The 17557-nt window shown below is 42.3% G+C and overlaps 1 protein-coding gene across 1 annotated transcript in view; it reads left to right on the forward strand.

Annotated features, from left to right (window-relative positions):
* Window positions 1–17557, forward strand: part of MTX3 (metaxin 3) — a 76417-nt gene that overhangs the window by 47103 nt on the left and 11757 nt on the right. The window contains exons 5-6 of the mRNA XM_082268524.1: window positions 5135–5317; window positions 12925–13001. Of these exons, the coding sequence (XP_082124650.1) occupies window positions 5135–5317; window positions 12925–13001 (260 nt within the window). The remainder of the gene's footprint in view (window positions 1–5134; window positions 5318–12924; window positions 13002–17557) is intronic.

A 17557-nucleotide genomic window follows, 5' to 3' on the forward strand; every position in this document is an offset into this window, starting at 1 on the left:
CGTGAGTAGCGGCACAGCGGAACCAATCGGGTGTGCAGGCACGCGTGATTGGTTCGCTGTGCAGCTAATCACGGCGTGATTGGCTTCCTGAATGTGCCATTGAAAAAACTAGGGAGGAGAGTAAGACTCACTGAATGTGTGGGGCGGGCTGCAGTGCACGAGTGATTAATGTATGTATGCTCACCGCTGAAGTGTCCCGGCTTCCCCTGCCTAACACGGAAGTCTGTGAGTCCTCCTGTCCTCCTCCGAGTCCCTTCCCCCTGTAAATATCGTGACCTCGGCGATATGAATATCGCCTACGGCCACAGAACGATAGTCGATATCATATCGACTATCGTTCAGCCCTATTGTTCGGCACAAAATTATTCGGCCTTTTGACTTATTCGGCCGAACACCGAAAGTGCTATTTTTTCTATTTTTGACCGAATAATGTTCGGCCACCGAATATTCGGTGCATCCCTAATTTTAAGTATTACCTTGGGGAGATGCAAACTAGAACACTGCACTCACTGAGCAGCAAATGAGATCACCTGTGATGTATTTCAGTGTTCTTGCAAACCTGGCCTGTTAGTGTGCCTTGAGGACCGGAGTTGAGAAACACTGCTCTAGAGAATAAAATGGCGATCATTGCAATCTTTTATGTCACACGGTATTTGTGCAGAAGTCTTTCAAACGCAGTTTTTTGGGGAAAAAATACAAGTTAGCCCAATTGTTTTTTTATATAATGTAAAAGATGATGTTGCGCCGAGAATCGTGAGAGAATCGTGATCTTTATTCTAAGCAAAAAAATCGTGATTCTCATTTTAGCCAGAATCGTGCAGCTCTAATGTATGTGCCAAACAGTGGTATTCAGTGCTTGTAATCCTATGCCAAATTGTATAAGGTGCTCTGTGCTTCCTCAATTATTGCCGTGCTCAATAACGGTGCTCTGCTCCCCCTATGGTGTTGCACTTACCACAACTCCTTCCTATTGAAGGGATATTGAGCCTTTAGCAGCAGGTAGGATTCTGGGTCCCTGTGTACTTTTCCTCTGGATGTTGAAATGGATAATGTACACCTCCTATCCCCTATGAGGGTAATGGTCCTCTAGACAATAGCCTAAACTTACAAAATCTGCGGGGGATAAAATAATTATTTTCCCCAGTGTATACCAACACTTGTTTAGGAGGTTAAATGATAGATTACAGAAAAGTGGGAATGAACAGGAAAAGAAGGGGAAGAAATAGGTTCAAGAGGGGTAATAGGAGAGGCAGGCATAATGTACTAAGGGTAGTGCCCCACATCTAGGCTTAACCTTTTAACTGTGGTGGCAGTGAGGGAGCATGTATAAATCTGACAAGTTGGCTATCGGATGGAAGAGATCCGGAAGCTTTACAGCCACCGGATCGCTTAGATACACCCTGGTAAAAGCCGCTCTCACCATGTTTCCTGGACTCCATGGGCCTGAGGCAAACATGGCGATTGCTACCAGGTGGAGAGGAAGGAGGCTAGCGAGTGTTTGTTCACTGGTCTCCCCTTCCTGTTACTTACCCAGAAGCAACATGTAAAACATGATTTCCGGGTCCTCGTGTCACTTTCCTCAGCCTGTTTGCAGTGCATTAGCTTCATTGAAAGACAAGTGAGATGTCTCTTTAACCACTTGCCGCCCGCCCTATAGCGGATTGACGGCGGCAAAGTGGTTGTATTATCCTGACTGGCCATCATTTGACGTCCAGTAGGATAAAGCGCTCTGTGTGCCCCCGGGGGGGCGTGCAGAGCGGTGATCGGTGCTGCGGTGTATCACTCTGACACACCGCATCTACGATCTCGGTAAAAAAGGCCTACTGACGTAGGCTCTTTACCATGTGACCAGCTGTGTCCAATCATAGCTGGTCACATAGTAAATAGGAAGTGCAGTTGATCGGCTTTCCTGAGTTTGCGCCTGACAGGCACGAGTAGAGGAGAGCCGATCTGCGGCTCTCCTGACGGGGGGGTCTGTGCTGGTAATCAGAGCATTGATTACCAGTGCAGACCCTTGGGGGGGTGCCACTAGAGCCACCAGGGAATGCCCACCCATGGCCACCAGGGATGTTAACCATGACCACCAGGGATGCCCACCCTTGGCCACCAGGGATTGCAAAAGGAAAATGAATGGGCGCTCTTGCTGGGGGATGGGTCCTTTGTTCCAGACAGTCTTGATAGGTGAGATGTTAACCAGACTGAATGTTCCAAAAGCACAGTGTTAGTGCTATCATTAAGGGCAGCTCTTACAGGGCCTAAGCGAGATCCCACATGTAAGCGTCATGACCCGGCGTCCTTCCTAATTCACCGTGTACCCATTGTGGAAGCTGCCAGCAGCCTAAACCAATCCAGGGGCTGAATCAGAGTGTCGCTGCGGTGAACCTCATACCTCACAGAAAGACCGTGCGGCCGTAGACGAGAACTGGGCGGTGGAATGGGCGGTTACCGGTTTCGGAGCGTGCTCACAACAGCTCCTTCTTCAGACCAATCTGAAGGATGCCGGGTCATGACGCTCCACTTTTTGCTTTTATGTAAGTTTTGATATGAGCTTAATAAATTTGTTATTACTGCTTCACTGAGTGGCGCCTTCTCTTTACCATGGCCACCAGGGATTGCAATCAGGGCTCAGGGACCCTTTCAGTGCCCTCCCCATCAGAGCTTCCCATGATTGCCATCTATCAGTGCAGTGCCCACCAGTGCCCATCATTGCAATCTATCAGTGCCGCCCACCAGTGCCTATTATTGCCCACCAGTGCTGCCTATCAGTGCCACCTATCAGTGCCCATCAGTGCCGCCTATCAGTGCCCACCAATGCTTCATATCAGTGCTACCCATCAGTGCCCATCAGTGCTGCATATTAGTGCCACCCCATCAGTGCCTGTCAGTGCAGCCTCATTAGTGGTCATCAATGCAGGAAAAAACATATCTATTTACAAAATTTTATAACATAAACAAAAAAACTTTTTTTTTTTTTTCAAACTTTTTTTATTTGTGTAGCAAAAAAGCAAAAACCTTGCGGTGATCAAATACCACGAAAAGAAAGCTCTATTTGTGGGAAAAAATGAAATAAATTTGGATTAGGTACAGCGTTGCATGACAGCGCAATTGTCATTCAAAATGCAACAGCGCTAAAAGCTAAAAATTGGCCTGGGCAGGAAGGAGGTGAAAGTGCCCTGTATTGAAGTGGTTAAAGGTAATCTGTCACCAAAAACTCTAGAGTTCCGGTGAGGTGAGGCGTGGAGCGAGAGCGGCGTCCCATCCACCAGACCAGCTGTTTTACTTTGTACTACAGGCGCTTAAACACCGCTATGATGTAAGTGCAATATATCTTTTATTAAATCCAGTATCAAACGGTATTACACTATTGGAGTTTTCTTTATCTTTCTTTGCACCTTAATGTCCGGAGATCCGGAACCTTGTTAAAGCATTCGGGCAAAATTCTTTGAGGCGATAACAGTGATGAGGATAACCTTGAGCCAATGTGGAGTGATATGCCGGGTTTGACCCCCTGTAATTAAGGGGTCATCGCATTCTGGTAAGGAGTATATCATCTGACCACTGGGTGGAGGTGTTTGTGGTGGAGGTTCCCATCTAATCCAAGATTGCTGAAGATTTAGATTTGCACAGTCGCACAGAGCACTTTAAGGACTTTTTTTAGCCCAATGAATGCCAATATTTATTTATTTATCTATGTATACACCATTGTATTTGCATATTTATTGATTGTGAACAATCACTAATGCATTGATGCACTTATAGCACTTTTTATTATGCACCTATAGCACTTTTAAATGCTGAGCGCAGTTATCACCTTTGCTATTAATTGGTTTCTTCATGTCAATCTGTGCACCTGGCTGGATAATTACTTTTTGATATGGTGTCTACTATATAGGACTTTTGACCAATAGTCACTGGTTGTGGGGAAAAATTATTTCAGCTAGTCAATGAGTTGCCTATCAGGACTATCAGATCACCAAGCATAAAAAAGTGAAAACGCTGCTACTGCTGCTGCAAGGCAGTGGCTTAGTGTTCTCAGCTTGCAAGTCTGTTACTGGCAAGATTTCCAGTTAACAAAAACGTTAAAATCTTATATTCAAACTGTAACGGAACCGCGACCCACACTGTGTCTGTGGACTTCCGTCAGTATACCGCTTCCTCCCAGTCTTGAACATAGATTTCAAATATTCCCCCCCATACAAAGCTAGCCGACAACTTAGCTTGTATATGTTTTGGAACCTCCTCCTTTATTGAACAGTCACACAGTTTATATACAGCATGGACATCCCTCTCCTGATCAGATTACCACACACAGGTCAGGGGTTGCCTGATTACATTATCATAGACAGATGAAATTGTATACAGAAATAGAATTAACCTGAACGAATAATCTAGCCATCTGGACAGAAACAATATGTGAGTTCATTAACAATTCACAATGGGAAAGACAGGCATCACACCTCAATACACAGACAATAGGAAGAGCCTGTCTCTGACATTGAAGTTCAACACACATTATCATAAGTGTAAACACAGAACCCATTTGAAGCAATCCAAATTATCTGTCTTTCACTCCCAGGGACGGTGACAAACAATTGCTTAAAGCTGAACACTGGGCATAAAAAAATGTAATTTAAAAATATTCCTCAAAACCTACAAAGGATAAAAATCCAGTCTGTGTGTACCAAACGCCCTTACAAAACCAGTTTTTACCAGTTTTATTTGCCAGGAAAGTAAAAGATGCATAGCTGTATCAGGGGGGGGGGGGGGAGCTGCCCACAACCTACCTTTATACCTCTCCACACAGCACAGACCAGATCACCATATATGTGAACCCAGCCTTAAAGTCATAGACAGCCAGGCAACTAACAAGAGAAGGTGGTCAGAATGACAGCATCTGTTTGATGATAGAGGTTTCTCTTAAAGGAAAACACCTATAGAGCTTGGTCAGGATATAGTTAAATCATGGTGGAGATTTGCTGACGGAATAAAAATACCTGACACAAGCTGTCAGAAAATTTGGATGTGGATTACTTTATGAATCATGTAATCTTGTTCACACTGATTTATAGCTGAATTAAGATTCCGTACTGGTTATTTAATTTTTCTTTCCGATTCTTCATCTTTATTTTCACAGCTGCACACGTTTTGGGTTGATGCTGAAAATTATTCCAGTTTAACAAGGCCCTGGTACTCATCACACACTCCTTTCCCTTTGAGATATTACCTGCCTGGGAAGATGTCCAGAGAGGCTTTAAACAGGATCCTGGTGACCAAGGGGCAGCCTCCGCTGTACAGTCTGAATGAAGTGGAAGCTCAGGTAGCAATGGAACCAATGTGTATATAAAAGATCAGCTTAAGGCACCAAATATCTGTACAATCTGTCCATGAAACATTGCTGATGTGCTAAAGTCACAGCATCTGCTCAAAATTTCAAATACAAATCTTCAAGAGTCGTTCTACCTCTACATCAGTAGAACAAGGAACTACCCTTCAATAGCAAGGGACTATTGTGGGCACATCAGACAAAAGATCTCCAAAGACACAAATATAAAAAAAACTATGAATTTTATTATACATCAAGATAAAAATGTATTAGTATACCGTATTTTTCGGACCATAAGGCGCACTTAAAATCCTTAAATTTTCTCACATATCGACAGTGCGCCTTATAATGCGGTGCGCCTAATGTATGGCTGTGTTTTCCCCTTCTCATCCCAGTTACCTAGAACTGATTTATGTGGTACACGGCGCTCAAAAATCTGTCAATGTTAATCTGTCAATGTTTTAGCACGGCCTCGGTAAGCTACGAAGCTGCACTGCTTTGATTGAGCATTACGGCCATCGTAGTCAGGAGGTGTGTGCATACCCGCTGCCCCAAAAATGGCTCCTGTAAAGAGACATGCTTACGAAGCAGATTTCAAACTCAATGCTATCAGTCACGCAATACAACATGGAAATAGAGCAGCTTCGAGAGAATTCAACATTAATGAATCAATGGTACGGAAGTGGAGGAAGCAAGAAGATGCCCTGCGCCAGGTAAAGAAGACCAAACTGAGTTTCCGAGGAAACAAAGCAAGATGGCCACAGTTGGAGGACAAAATTGAACAGTGGGTTAATGAACAGAGAACCGCAGGTAGAAGCGTCTCCACTGTCTCTATTCGACTCAAAGCAACAGCTATAGCACGCGACATGGAGATAAACGACTTTCGAGGAGGTCCCTCTTGGTGCTTCCGTTTTATGAAAAGGCGTAATCTATCCATCCGCACAAGAACTACCATCTCGCAGCAACTGCCAAAGGATTACCAAGAAAAGCTGACCATTTTCCGCACCTACTGCAAGAACAAGATCAATGAACAGAAGATCCGGCCAGAACACATCACCAACATGGACGAGGTCCCCCTTACCTTCGATATCCCCGTAAACCGTACTGTCGAGAAAACAGGGACCAGTACGGTATCTATACGCACTACGGGAAACGAGAAGTCATCCTTCACTGTAGTTCTCGGTTGCCAGGCTAATGGCCAGAAACTACCACCCATGGTAATTTTTAAGCGGAAGACTTTGCCGAAAGAAAAGTTTCCGGTTGGCGTCATCATCAAGGTTAACCCGAAGGGCTGGATGGACGAGGAGACGATGAGTGAGTGGCTGAGAGAGGTTTACGTTAAGAGACCGGATGGCTTTTTCCACAAATCTCCGTCCCTATTGATCTGTGACTCCATGCGCGCCCATCTGACCGATACTGTCAAAACCCAAGTGAAGAAAACGAATTCAGTGCTTGCCATCATTCCGGGTGGATTAACCAAAGAACTCCAGCCGCTAGATATTGGTGTCAACAGATCATTTAAAGTTAAATTGCGAGCTGCGTGGGAGCATTGGATGACAGAAGGCGAACACACATTCACCAAGACAGGGAGGCAACGCCGAACAAGTTACGCCACTATCTGCCAGTGGATCGTGGATGCCTGGGCGAAGGTATCAGTCTCCAGTGTCATCCGAGCTTTCAGGAAGGCCGGAATTGTCACTGAACAGCCAAGTAACAGCAATGAGACTGACTCCGATAGTGATGATAATGATGAGAGGGATCTGGACGTGCTTGATGCCGATGAAAGGTTAAACTCAGACAGTGAAGATGAAGACTTTGATGGATTTGCGGTAGAGGAATAAGCTGAAACAGTGAGTGTATTGTTTTGTATTGTATTTCACTGAACAATGTTGAGAGTTATTGTTAAAAACCATTTTATGGTTATTGTGAAAGAGTTGAATAAAGTTTGACTTATCAGAGTTTTGTGTCATTTAATGCGCCTTATAACCCGGTGCGCCTTATGTATGGAAAAAAACACGTTAGCGGTCGATCATTGATACTGCGCCTTATAATCCGGTGCGCCTTATAGTCGTGAAAATACGGTAAATGGTTAAAGGAATGGCTTATACACCTATATGGTGGCAGCACAAGATAAAGCTACCTTAGACAGAGGTTAACTGATGAGGCAACCAAAAATGTGTATAAGCTATTCCTTTAACCAATTATACTATTTATTTTTATCTTGATGTATAATAAAATTCATCAATTTTTATATTTATATTTGTCTCTTTGAAGATCTTTTGTCTGATGTTCCCACAATAGTCCCTTCCCATTGGAGGGATATTCTCTTGTTCTGCTTATACTGGGATGATGGCAGCTCTATACCATATACATTTCTACCTCCTACGTCAGTATTCATTCCAGGGATGTCAGGCTCAAGCAGCCCAGGTTCCTGCACATCTCTGAAACATGCAGTTTGATAAGGGAGCTAGAGTCTATCCACGAACCTTTAAAAAATGTTTTATTCACCACAAATACATGTGGTCTAGAGCAGTGGTTCTCAACCCTGGCCTACAGGGCCCACTAACTGGCCAGATTTTAGGTATTACCTTGGGGAGATGCAGACTAGAGTACCGCAATCATTGAGCAGCAAATGATATCACCTGGGATGTATTTCAGTTATCTTGAAAATCTGGCCTGGTAGTGGGCCCTTTAGGCCAGGGTTGAGGACCACTGGTCTAGAGCGTCCCATAAGACACGTCAAGGTTCCAACACATTCCAGCCAGAGCCTTAATCATAGCTCCTTCAGCTTTGGCTGAAACATGTTAGAACTTTGCTGTGTTTGCTGGGATGAGCTAGACTACTTGTATTTTTGATGAATAAAGCATTGTTGATATTAACCTATAAACCAATAATGTAATACATTGCAGCTTACCAATCAGATGTGGTGGCTGCAGTAGTTTTGTTTCTTAGGCTTTTTCCTCTCTGTTTTCACCTGATGATGATCTGGCCAGTAACACACATTCTGTATTAGAGTGCCTCCACTCTGGATGAAGGAGCACAGGTGCATCTATGGACAGCAGCATTGGCTGTCTGTAGGGAGGGGAGTGTTAAATGAACTAGCATATTTAAATACACTAACAAAGCCAAACGCCAGCTCACACTGCTATTAAAGTAACAGTTTTTTACCTTTATGGTATAAAGGCTTTACATAAATAAAAGCTAATCATTGTAAGCACCCCTGTAGCAGTAAATGGTTTGTCCCATTCCTGTAACTGATAAATCTGCCAGAGAGCTTGTTCTTTTTAAAAAACAGGCTTACCAGCTGGATCACCAGATGAAAATAAAAGAAAGAGACTACAGTATAAAAGAAAACGATTGCAGCCATCACATCTAACAATTGGTAAGCTGCAATAAAATAAATGTTTGCTTTTGGGTTTAATACCTCTAACAATCCTGGATAGAATCTAGCTCTCTTATCAGATTGAACGTTTCAAATCTGTTGAATTCAGCTTCTGTAGGCTTTTTGTCCTGCTTTCAGACAGGACTGTAGCTTTTTTCCCCATATAATTCTCTAGTTTCAACTTTTCTATCTGATGGCTTTGCATAGAATAAGGAAATGGGGTGCACAAAATCAGGCAAAGCAGGCACTAACAAGCTCGCTGTTGGCTACACCTCCTATAATCTATAAGAACACAATGGGTGGGACCATGACTGCCCCTATGCTGACTTCTAGACGGAGTAAAGATGGGTGTCACTGGGGCAGTACACAGATGCCAGGACAAAAGCAATACCTTCTTTATCCTTCCATTTATATTTACACTTCATATTTACTTTCATCTATTTTGCTTATTTTTGTAGCACCACATATAAAAAAAGAATACTCAAACTTTCCTAAAAAGTGGACGGTAGCTGGTATTTCCTCACCTTACACAGTTCTGACCACTATATGTGTGGTTGAGTCAATCTGTCTCATCTCAGTGGGAGGGGGATACATTGGCCTATTTGCCTTCTTTGTAATAGACCAACTAAGACCGTGCTCCCCACCTAAACTGGAATAGAAAATAAAAGTAATGTTAAAAAATCCACTTAACCCTCGCATTTGTTTAATTTTACTAGGCAGAAGATAACATCACCTAATAGGACTTTTTCGTATTAGGATAATTTATCAATATTTCTTTTAAGGGCCCCTGGTTCCTACCTGTGTGGCTAAACCTCTAAAAGGAGGGATGCTGGGTTGCTGGACCATCAGACATCCAGAGGGTGAAAGGCCCGATATAGGTCACCCTCCCTGAAAGTTACTGCTATAGAGGGCGCTTCTTTTTGGAGACTTGGCCTGCCAGAGTCTTTCATGCAATTTATTTATTTTTTTTAATTCCAGCTCAACAGGTAGAGACCAGGAATCAGCCTTGTCTAGTGACTTGGGGCAGCCAGTGTGGGGTTGTCATCTTCGGTCTTTATCACTGGTTTCAAACCTTTGGGTTATAGAGGTTATTTAATATGGGTAAATCCTGGACCTTGAAAAAACTCATGGATTTATGGGTACTCCAATTTTGAGTCCAATCCTTCAGAACACCATATTTACCCTAATTCAGCCGTACAATATTTAAAAGGGTTGTAAAGTCAGAAGGTTTTTTTTATCTTAATGCATTCTATGCATTAAGATAAAAAGTGGAAAAAGATATATACACTAAATAATGTATATCCCTCGCGCCTATGGGTGGCCTATTTGGAGAGTGGGGGGATAACTAGGGATAAATCAATAAATATGTGTGATTTTAGCAGCTGCTATAGGATAAGTGATGTGTATAGAAAGGAAAATCCCAGAGTGGCTGGAATTTATATAGCGCTTGCTAGTATTGACTTATACTAGCAAGCGCTATATAAATTCCAGCCACTCTGGGATTTTCCTTTCTATTAAGATAAAAAGGCCTTCTGTGTGCAGCAGCCCCCCTAGTACTTACCTGAGCCCTCCCTCAATCCAGCGATGTCAACGAGTGCCTCAGCCGTCCGGGACTCTCTCCTGATTGGCTGAGACACGGCAACGGCGCAATTGGCTCCCGCTGCTGTCAATCAAACTCAGTTAGCCAATCAGGAGAGAGGGGGCGAGGCTAAAAGGCAGCCCTGTGTCTCAAAGGATACATGAAGCTGCAGCTCGGCTCAGGTGCCCCCAAAGCAAGCTGCTTGCTGTGGTGGCACTCAACAGGAGGGAGGGGCCAGGAGCACCGAAGAGGGACCTGAGAAGAGGATGATCCAGGCTGCCCTGTGCAAAACGAACTGCACTGAGGAGGTAAGTATAACAAGTTTGTTATTTTGATTTAAAAAAATGACTTTACAATCACGTGACATTACAATCAATAATTTTGAGGCAAACGGAGGACCTTTGCTTGCTATTACTACTGAGACAGGATCTTTCACCATCCAATCAGCAAGATTAGCCTCCAAATTGCTTCTAAGCCATAAATAAGTACAGGCATACCCCGTTTTAAGTACACTCACTTTAAGTACACTCGCGAGTACGGACACAGCCTGGTCAGCTTGGCATGGCATTACTCCCAGTTTTTAACATTGGCGTCTATGGGAAATCTTAGTCAGCTTGACATGGCACTACTCCCAAACCTTAAGTGACAGGGATACCAAACTTAGGGAGCAATGTGAGGGAACCCAGGACTACAACATATCATATTTGTGGCCAGACAGCTTGCCTAGGAAATGACAAAAAGGTATTGCTTCACTTTAAGTACATTTTCATTTTACATACATGCTCTGGTCCCATTGTGTACTTAAAAGCGGGGTATGCCTGTAAACACTTCTATCTAAAAGCATGGAATGCCTTTAGTTACTTTTAATATAAGACGGAAAATCTTGTTAGATGCTCTAATATTCCTAATATTTTTATTGTCCTTCAAGGTGGGCTGTATAAAGGCCTCAACTGCATTTTTTTCAATTTGTTTTACATTGACACTTTATTAAAACTTTTGTCTATGTTAGTTATGGAGCTCTGACTAGAATAATAAAGCCGTGCACCCATTCAGCTTCAATATTTTTATGTCCCTCCTACTAGTTCAGACCATATCCAGGCTTGCACTCTTGCCCACACATGTCTCTCAGAGGTTCACTTGCAAGACATTCATGAAATGAAAAGTGACTGCAAGCCTGACTAACCTCAAATATTTGTAAAAATAGATTGCCGGCCAGTATACGTTTGACTTTGACAGATGTATTCCTGAGGTCATCCAAGCAAGCAGGCACCTCTCCTCTGCTCGTGATCTTGGGAGAGGAGAGCTTAAATCTGTAGGGAGGTGGAGCTGCAAATCTGGACCGTATCCAATTTGGTGGTAATGCCAAAAAGGCTTGAAGGGCCAAGAAATTCAGATTTGGTCTTTACACTCATATGGTTTTCTGCCCCTCCTTTTGGTTACTTCTCCTATACCCTTTCTTCATTATCACTGACCGCCTTTTCTAGGTTTCAAACTTTAAAGTTTTATACTAATTATGACTTTAATGGCCCTACGCAGATGTTAAAAGTTTGTAATATATTTTGTAACCCATCCCTGATTGGTGCCCTTCCAGAATCTCTAACTTGGGTTCTCCCATAAACCGGTTTCTAGATCATTGTAATGTTTTAAGGGCACACAAAAAATGGACTCCTTTTAATTAAATATGTGGACTCCAGTGATAAATTAGTTGCAGCAAAATTTAGGCTTAAGTGTACCCAAAGTAAGGTGGAGAATACTTTTGAAATTAGGACTTTTTCATATGGTAGTTTGGAAAACTCTGACACACACAGACACACACAGACACACACACACACACACAGACACACACACACACACACACACACACACACACACACACACACACACACACACACAGACACACACACACACAGACACACACACACACACACACACACACACACACAGACACACACAGACACACACACACACACACACACAGACACACACACACAGACACACACAGACACACACACACACACACACAGACACACACACACACAGACACACACACACACACACACACACACACACACACACACACACACACACACACACACACACACACACAGACACACACACACACAGACACACACACACACACACACACACACACACAGACACACACAGACACACACACACACACACACACACAGACACACACACACAGACACACACAGACACACACACACACAGACACACACACACACACACACACAGACACACACACACACACACACAGACACACACACACACACACACAGACACACACACACACACACACACACACACTCACTTTGACAGTAGTTTCTTTTTAATTTAGATTGGTTGTATAAAACTCAGTTGAATCCTTTTTATTTCTTGGTGGTAATACTACAAAATATGGAAAGGTCCAAGAGCGGGTATTACCTGCATAAAGAGCAGTATATCCGGTTAATGTCATAATGTGACCCATTAATGCGGTTTCCAATTTTTCCTAAATATTTTTTTTTTTTTTCATGGACGAACAGGCAACAACAAAATGTCCTCAAAAAAGATATTACCATTTTTGCAGTAGTTATTATAGCTTGGGATTTTCTGCTCATAACATTTTCTGTTTTATAGGTTTACAAAGATGCCAAGGAATGTCTAAATCTCCTCTCCAACAGACTGGGAGCATCACACTACTTTTTTGGAGAAATGTGAGTTAGAGAAAGAACACAGAGAACCCTGATGGCTTCAGAGTAAAACATTGTTTATTATTGCTTAGATGTCCGACTGATTTGGATAAAAAATCTGAACACAATTTGGGTAAATTGCTGTGTGTCAGGATTAGAAAGTGGCTTACTCTGGTTTATTCATTAGAGCTTTATTTATTATGTGTTTGCAAATAGAGTACTAGTTGCATTATATTGGCGACCTACATATGCATAGAAGGCAAAATAAAGAAAAATCATACACAGTAAACCTCTGCAATACATTCACATTTCGATCTGGCAGAAATGCACTCAGATCACTATTGTAAACCCAGCCATAGATAACTTGATTTTCTTTCCTGCAACCAGGATAGGATTGCAGGATAGAAAAATCGCTTGATTCCCACGGGGCTATTGTGTTCTCCCAGCGAGGGGAGCCGTCCTGGCTGGAAGAACACACAATGATTATGGCTAGCGGCTAAAGCCGCTGGCAGTAATCGCATAAAAATCTGACAGGCTAGTTGTACCCAGGGTAATCGATTAATCAACTTGAGTACAATCAGCTTGGTCATACATGGTTTGAATCTCGGCTGTTTTAGCCGGGACCAGCTGAGATTCGAACAGTCTATGGCCGCCAGCTTAAGCTGACCACACAATGGGTGTTATTTACTAAAATTGGACAGTGCAAAAGCTGATGCAGCTTTGCATAGAAACCAATTAGCTTCCAGTTTTTAGTGCCAGTGCTTAATTGAACAAGCTAAAGTTAGAAGCTGATTGGCTACCATGCACAACTGCACCAGATTCTGAGTGCATCGCTTTTAGTAAATATCCCCCACTGAATGATGTTGTCTTTTGCTAAACTACTTAAACCCTTCCACTAGCCTATTCTTCACAACATAAGGACAATTATTTTTGTAATTTCAAGATGAGAACTGGAAGGACTTAGGCCCCTTGAGATAACACAGGAATTGTGTACAGGACACAGGGTGGTTCAGATTTTTTTTTACAACATGTATTATTTGTACTTCTTAACCACTTGCCGACTGCCTAACGCCGATCTACGTCGGCAGTCAGCCCCTCACAGGCAAAGTGACGTAGGGCTACGTCACTAGCTTGTGAGGGTCTAGGGAGCGAGCGCGCGCCCCCGGAGGCGCGCTCCCGCTCCCGCGTGGTCACGGACCCCCCCGCGCGTGTGACCGGCAGACCCGATGTCCGCCGGTCACTCGGCGATCGGCGGGGGAGAGGGAGAATGTCAGGCAGCTTGTGTAAACAAGCCACCTGTCATTCTCCTTGCTGTTAGGATACTGATCACTCGGATCTAGTATGTAGATCCGTTGATCAGTGTCCATACAGCTCAAGCCCCAGCCAATCACAGTAGAAAGCACGCCCCTAGGGATACACACAGCCCCTCCCTCCCAAATAAAGTTAACCCCTTCACTACCAGTGTATTTTTACAGTAACAGTGCATATATATAGCACTGATTACTGTAGAAATGTCACTGGTAACCCCAAAAGTGTCAAAAATGTCAGTCAAGGGTCCGATCTGTCCGCCCCAATGTCGCAGTACCGCAAAAAAAAATCGCAGATCGCCGCCATTACACGTTAAAAAAAAAAAACAACAAAAATGACAGAAATCTTTCCCTTTGTTAGTAAACGCGATAACTTTTGCGCAAACCAATCAAAATACGCTTTTTGCGATTTTTTTTTACCAAACATAGGTAGCATAAAACAAATTGGCCGAAAAAGTAAAAAAAATTTGATTTTTAAATTTTTTTTTTTGGGGAATTTCATATAAAAAAATGTGAAAAATATTGCTATTTTTGCAAAATTGACGCTCTTTTTTTGTTTATAGCGCGTGATCAAAAAATCGCACAGGTGATCAAATACCACCAAAAGAAAGCTCTGTTTGTGGGAAAAAAAGGACGCCAAATTCGTTTAGGTACAGCGTCGCACGACCGCGCAATTGTCCGTTAAAGTCACGCAGTGCCGAATCGCAAAATACCCCCTGGTCGGAATGGGGGTAAAATCTTCCGGGGCTTAAGTGGTTAAACAGATATAACAAAATACTTTTATTGGTGTATTAAGCAGACCAGGGAGCAAAAAGAAAAGTTAATTGTTGGGCGAACATACACGGCCAGCTTGGCTGGCAACTGTCCTACATTATCATTGTTTTTAGTTTGAAGGAGACTTAGTGTGTTTCCAATATTGGGATAACACCTGCTTTATATTTGTTACATGTTCTCTTTAGCTGGATACACACTATACAACTTTTGTTGTTAGATTTCCTTTAGATTTACCTTCAACTAATAGTGGAAAGGCCTGCCTGACTGCATACAAATAAAAAGTGTTTAGATTTGACCATATTATATGGTTTTGGTAAATCTAAAGGAAAAAATCGAAAGACAATTGTATAGTGTGTATGGCCCATTTAACATGGTATACCTTAAAACATATTTAACAATTGCTGGTTATCTTTTTTTTTTTTTAAATGTTTTTTACTTGCTTAAAAATCATTACATGCTCTCCCTGCTTTTTGATGGTAATTAACCCTGTCTGCAATGTATTTGCCGTTCTTCATTATTAGCTGTAAATTAGATTTGAACACTGTCTGTCCTAAGAAAGGGTTACACATTTAGAAACCACTCTCCTGTCTTTATATTCTCCAGAACATTCTCACAGTACATTCAGTGACTTGATTAATATTATTTGAAAATACTTCAAATGTTTGCTTTTAACATTTGATTTGAGGCGAATGGACTTCATTGACACCACTAATCGAAAACCACATTCACTGTTATGAATTGTTCATTCAATCGAGAAATATTCCATCGCGCTCCTCCAAATTTTCTCATCACTGCAGTTTAAAGTGAACATCGTCAATTTGACCAATGATTGGAAAATCTACAAATTTTGTTTTAAGAATGTTTGTTAAACAAAATTCTACTGGTGCATAGCCAGCTTTCCCCGTAGGTACAGTGCTTTGCGAAAGTATTCGGCCCCCTTGAACTTTTCAACCTTTTGCCAGATTTCAGGCTTCAAACATAAAGATATAAAACTGTAATTTTTTGTGAAGAATCAACAAGTGGGACACAATCAGGAAGTGGAACGAAATTTAATGGATATTTCAAACTTTTTTTAACAAATAAAAAACTGAAAAATTGGGCGTGCAAAATTATTCAGCCCCCTTAAGTTAATACTTTGTAGCGCCACATTTTGCTGCGATTACAGCTGTAAGTCGCTTGGGGTATGTCTCTATCAGTTTTGCACATCGAGAGACTGAAATTTTTGCCCATTCCTCCTTGCAAAACAGCTCGAGTTTAGTGAGATTGGATGGAGAGCGTTTGTGAACAGCAGTTTTCAGTTCTTTCCACAGATTCTCGATTGGATTCAGGTCTGGACTTTGACTTGGCCATTCTAACACCTGGATATGTTTATTTGTGAACCATTCCATTGTAGATTTTGCTTTATGTTTTGGATCATTGTCTTGTTGGAAGACAAATCTCCGTCCCAGTCTCAGGTCTTTTGCAGACTCCATCAGGTTTTCTTCCAGAATGGTCCTGTATTTGGCTCCATCCATCTTCCCATCAATTTTAACCATCTTCCCTGTCACTGCTGAAGAAAAGCAGGCCCAAACCATAATGCTGCCACCACCATGTTTGACAGTGGGGATGGTGTGTTCAGGGTTATGAGCTGTGTTGCTTTTACGCCAAACATAACGTTTTGCATTGTTGCCAAATAGTTCAATTTTGGTTTCATCTGACCAGAGCACCTTCTTCCACATGTTTTGTGTGTCTCCCAGGTGGCTTGTGGCAAACTTTAAACTACACTTTTTTTTGATATCTTTAAGAAATGGCTTTCTTCTTGCCACTCTTCCATAAAGGCCAGATTTGTGCAGTATACAACTGATTGTTGTCCTATGGACAGAGTCTCCCACCTCGGGACAGCCAGGTCTTCGTAGATTTGCAGTGGTCTGATACTCCTTCCATTTCAATATTATCGCTTGCACAGTGCTCCTTGGGATGTTTAAAGCTTGGGAAGTATTTTGGTATGCAAATCCGGCTTTAAACTTCTCCACAACAGTATCTCGGACCTGCCTGGTGTGTTCCTTGTTCTTCATGATGCTCTCTGCCCTTTAAACGGACCTCTGAGACTATCACAGTGCATGTGCATTTATACAGGGACTTGATTACACACAGGTGGATTCTATTTATCATCATTAGTCATTTAGTTCAACATTGGATCATTCAGAGATCCTCACTGAACTTCTGGAGAGAGTTTGCTTCACTGAAAGTAAAGGGGCTGAATAATTTTGCACGCCCAATTTTTCAGTTTTTTATTTGTCAACAAAGTTTGAAATATCCAATAAATTTCATTCCACTTCATGATTGTGTCCCACTTGTTGTTGATTCTTCACAAAAAATTAGTTTTATATCTTTATGTTTGAAGCCTGAAATCTGGCAAAAGGTCGCAAAGTTCAAGGGGGCCGAATACTTTCGCAAGGCACTGTATGTATAATTGTTGTCCAATACATCCGTAACGATCATAAAACAGCTAATCAATAA

This window comes from Pelophylax lessonae (assembly GCF_965119305.1).
Source record: "Pelophylax lessonae genome assembly, chromosome: 1".
Taxonomy (NCBI): Eukaryota; Metazoa; Chordata; class Amphibia; order Anura; family Ranidae; genus Pelophylax; species Pelophylax lessonae.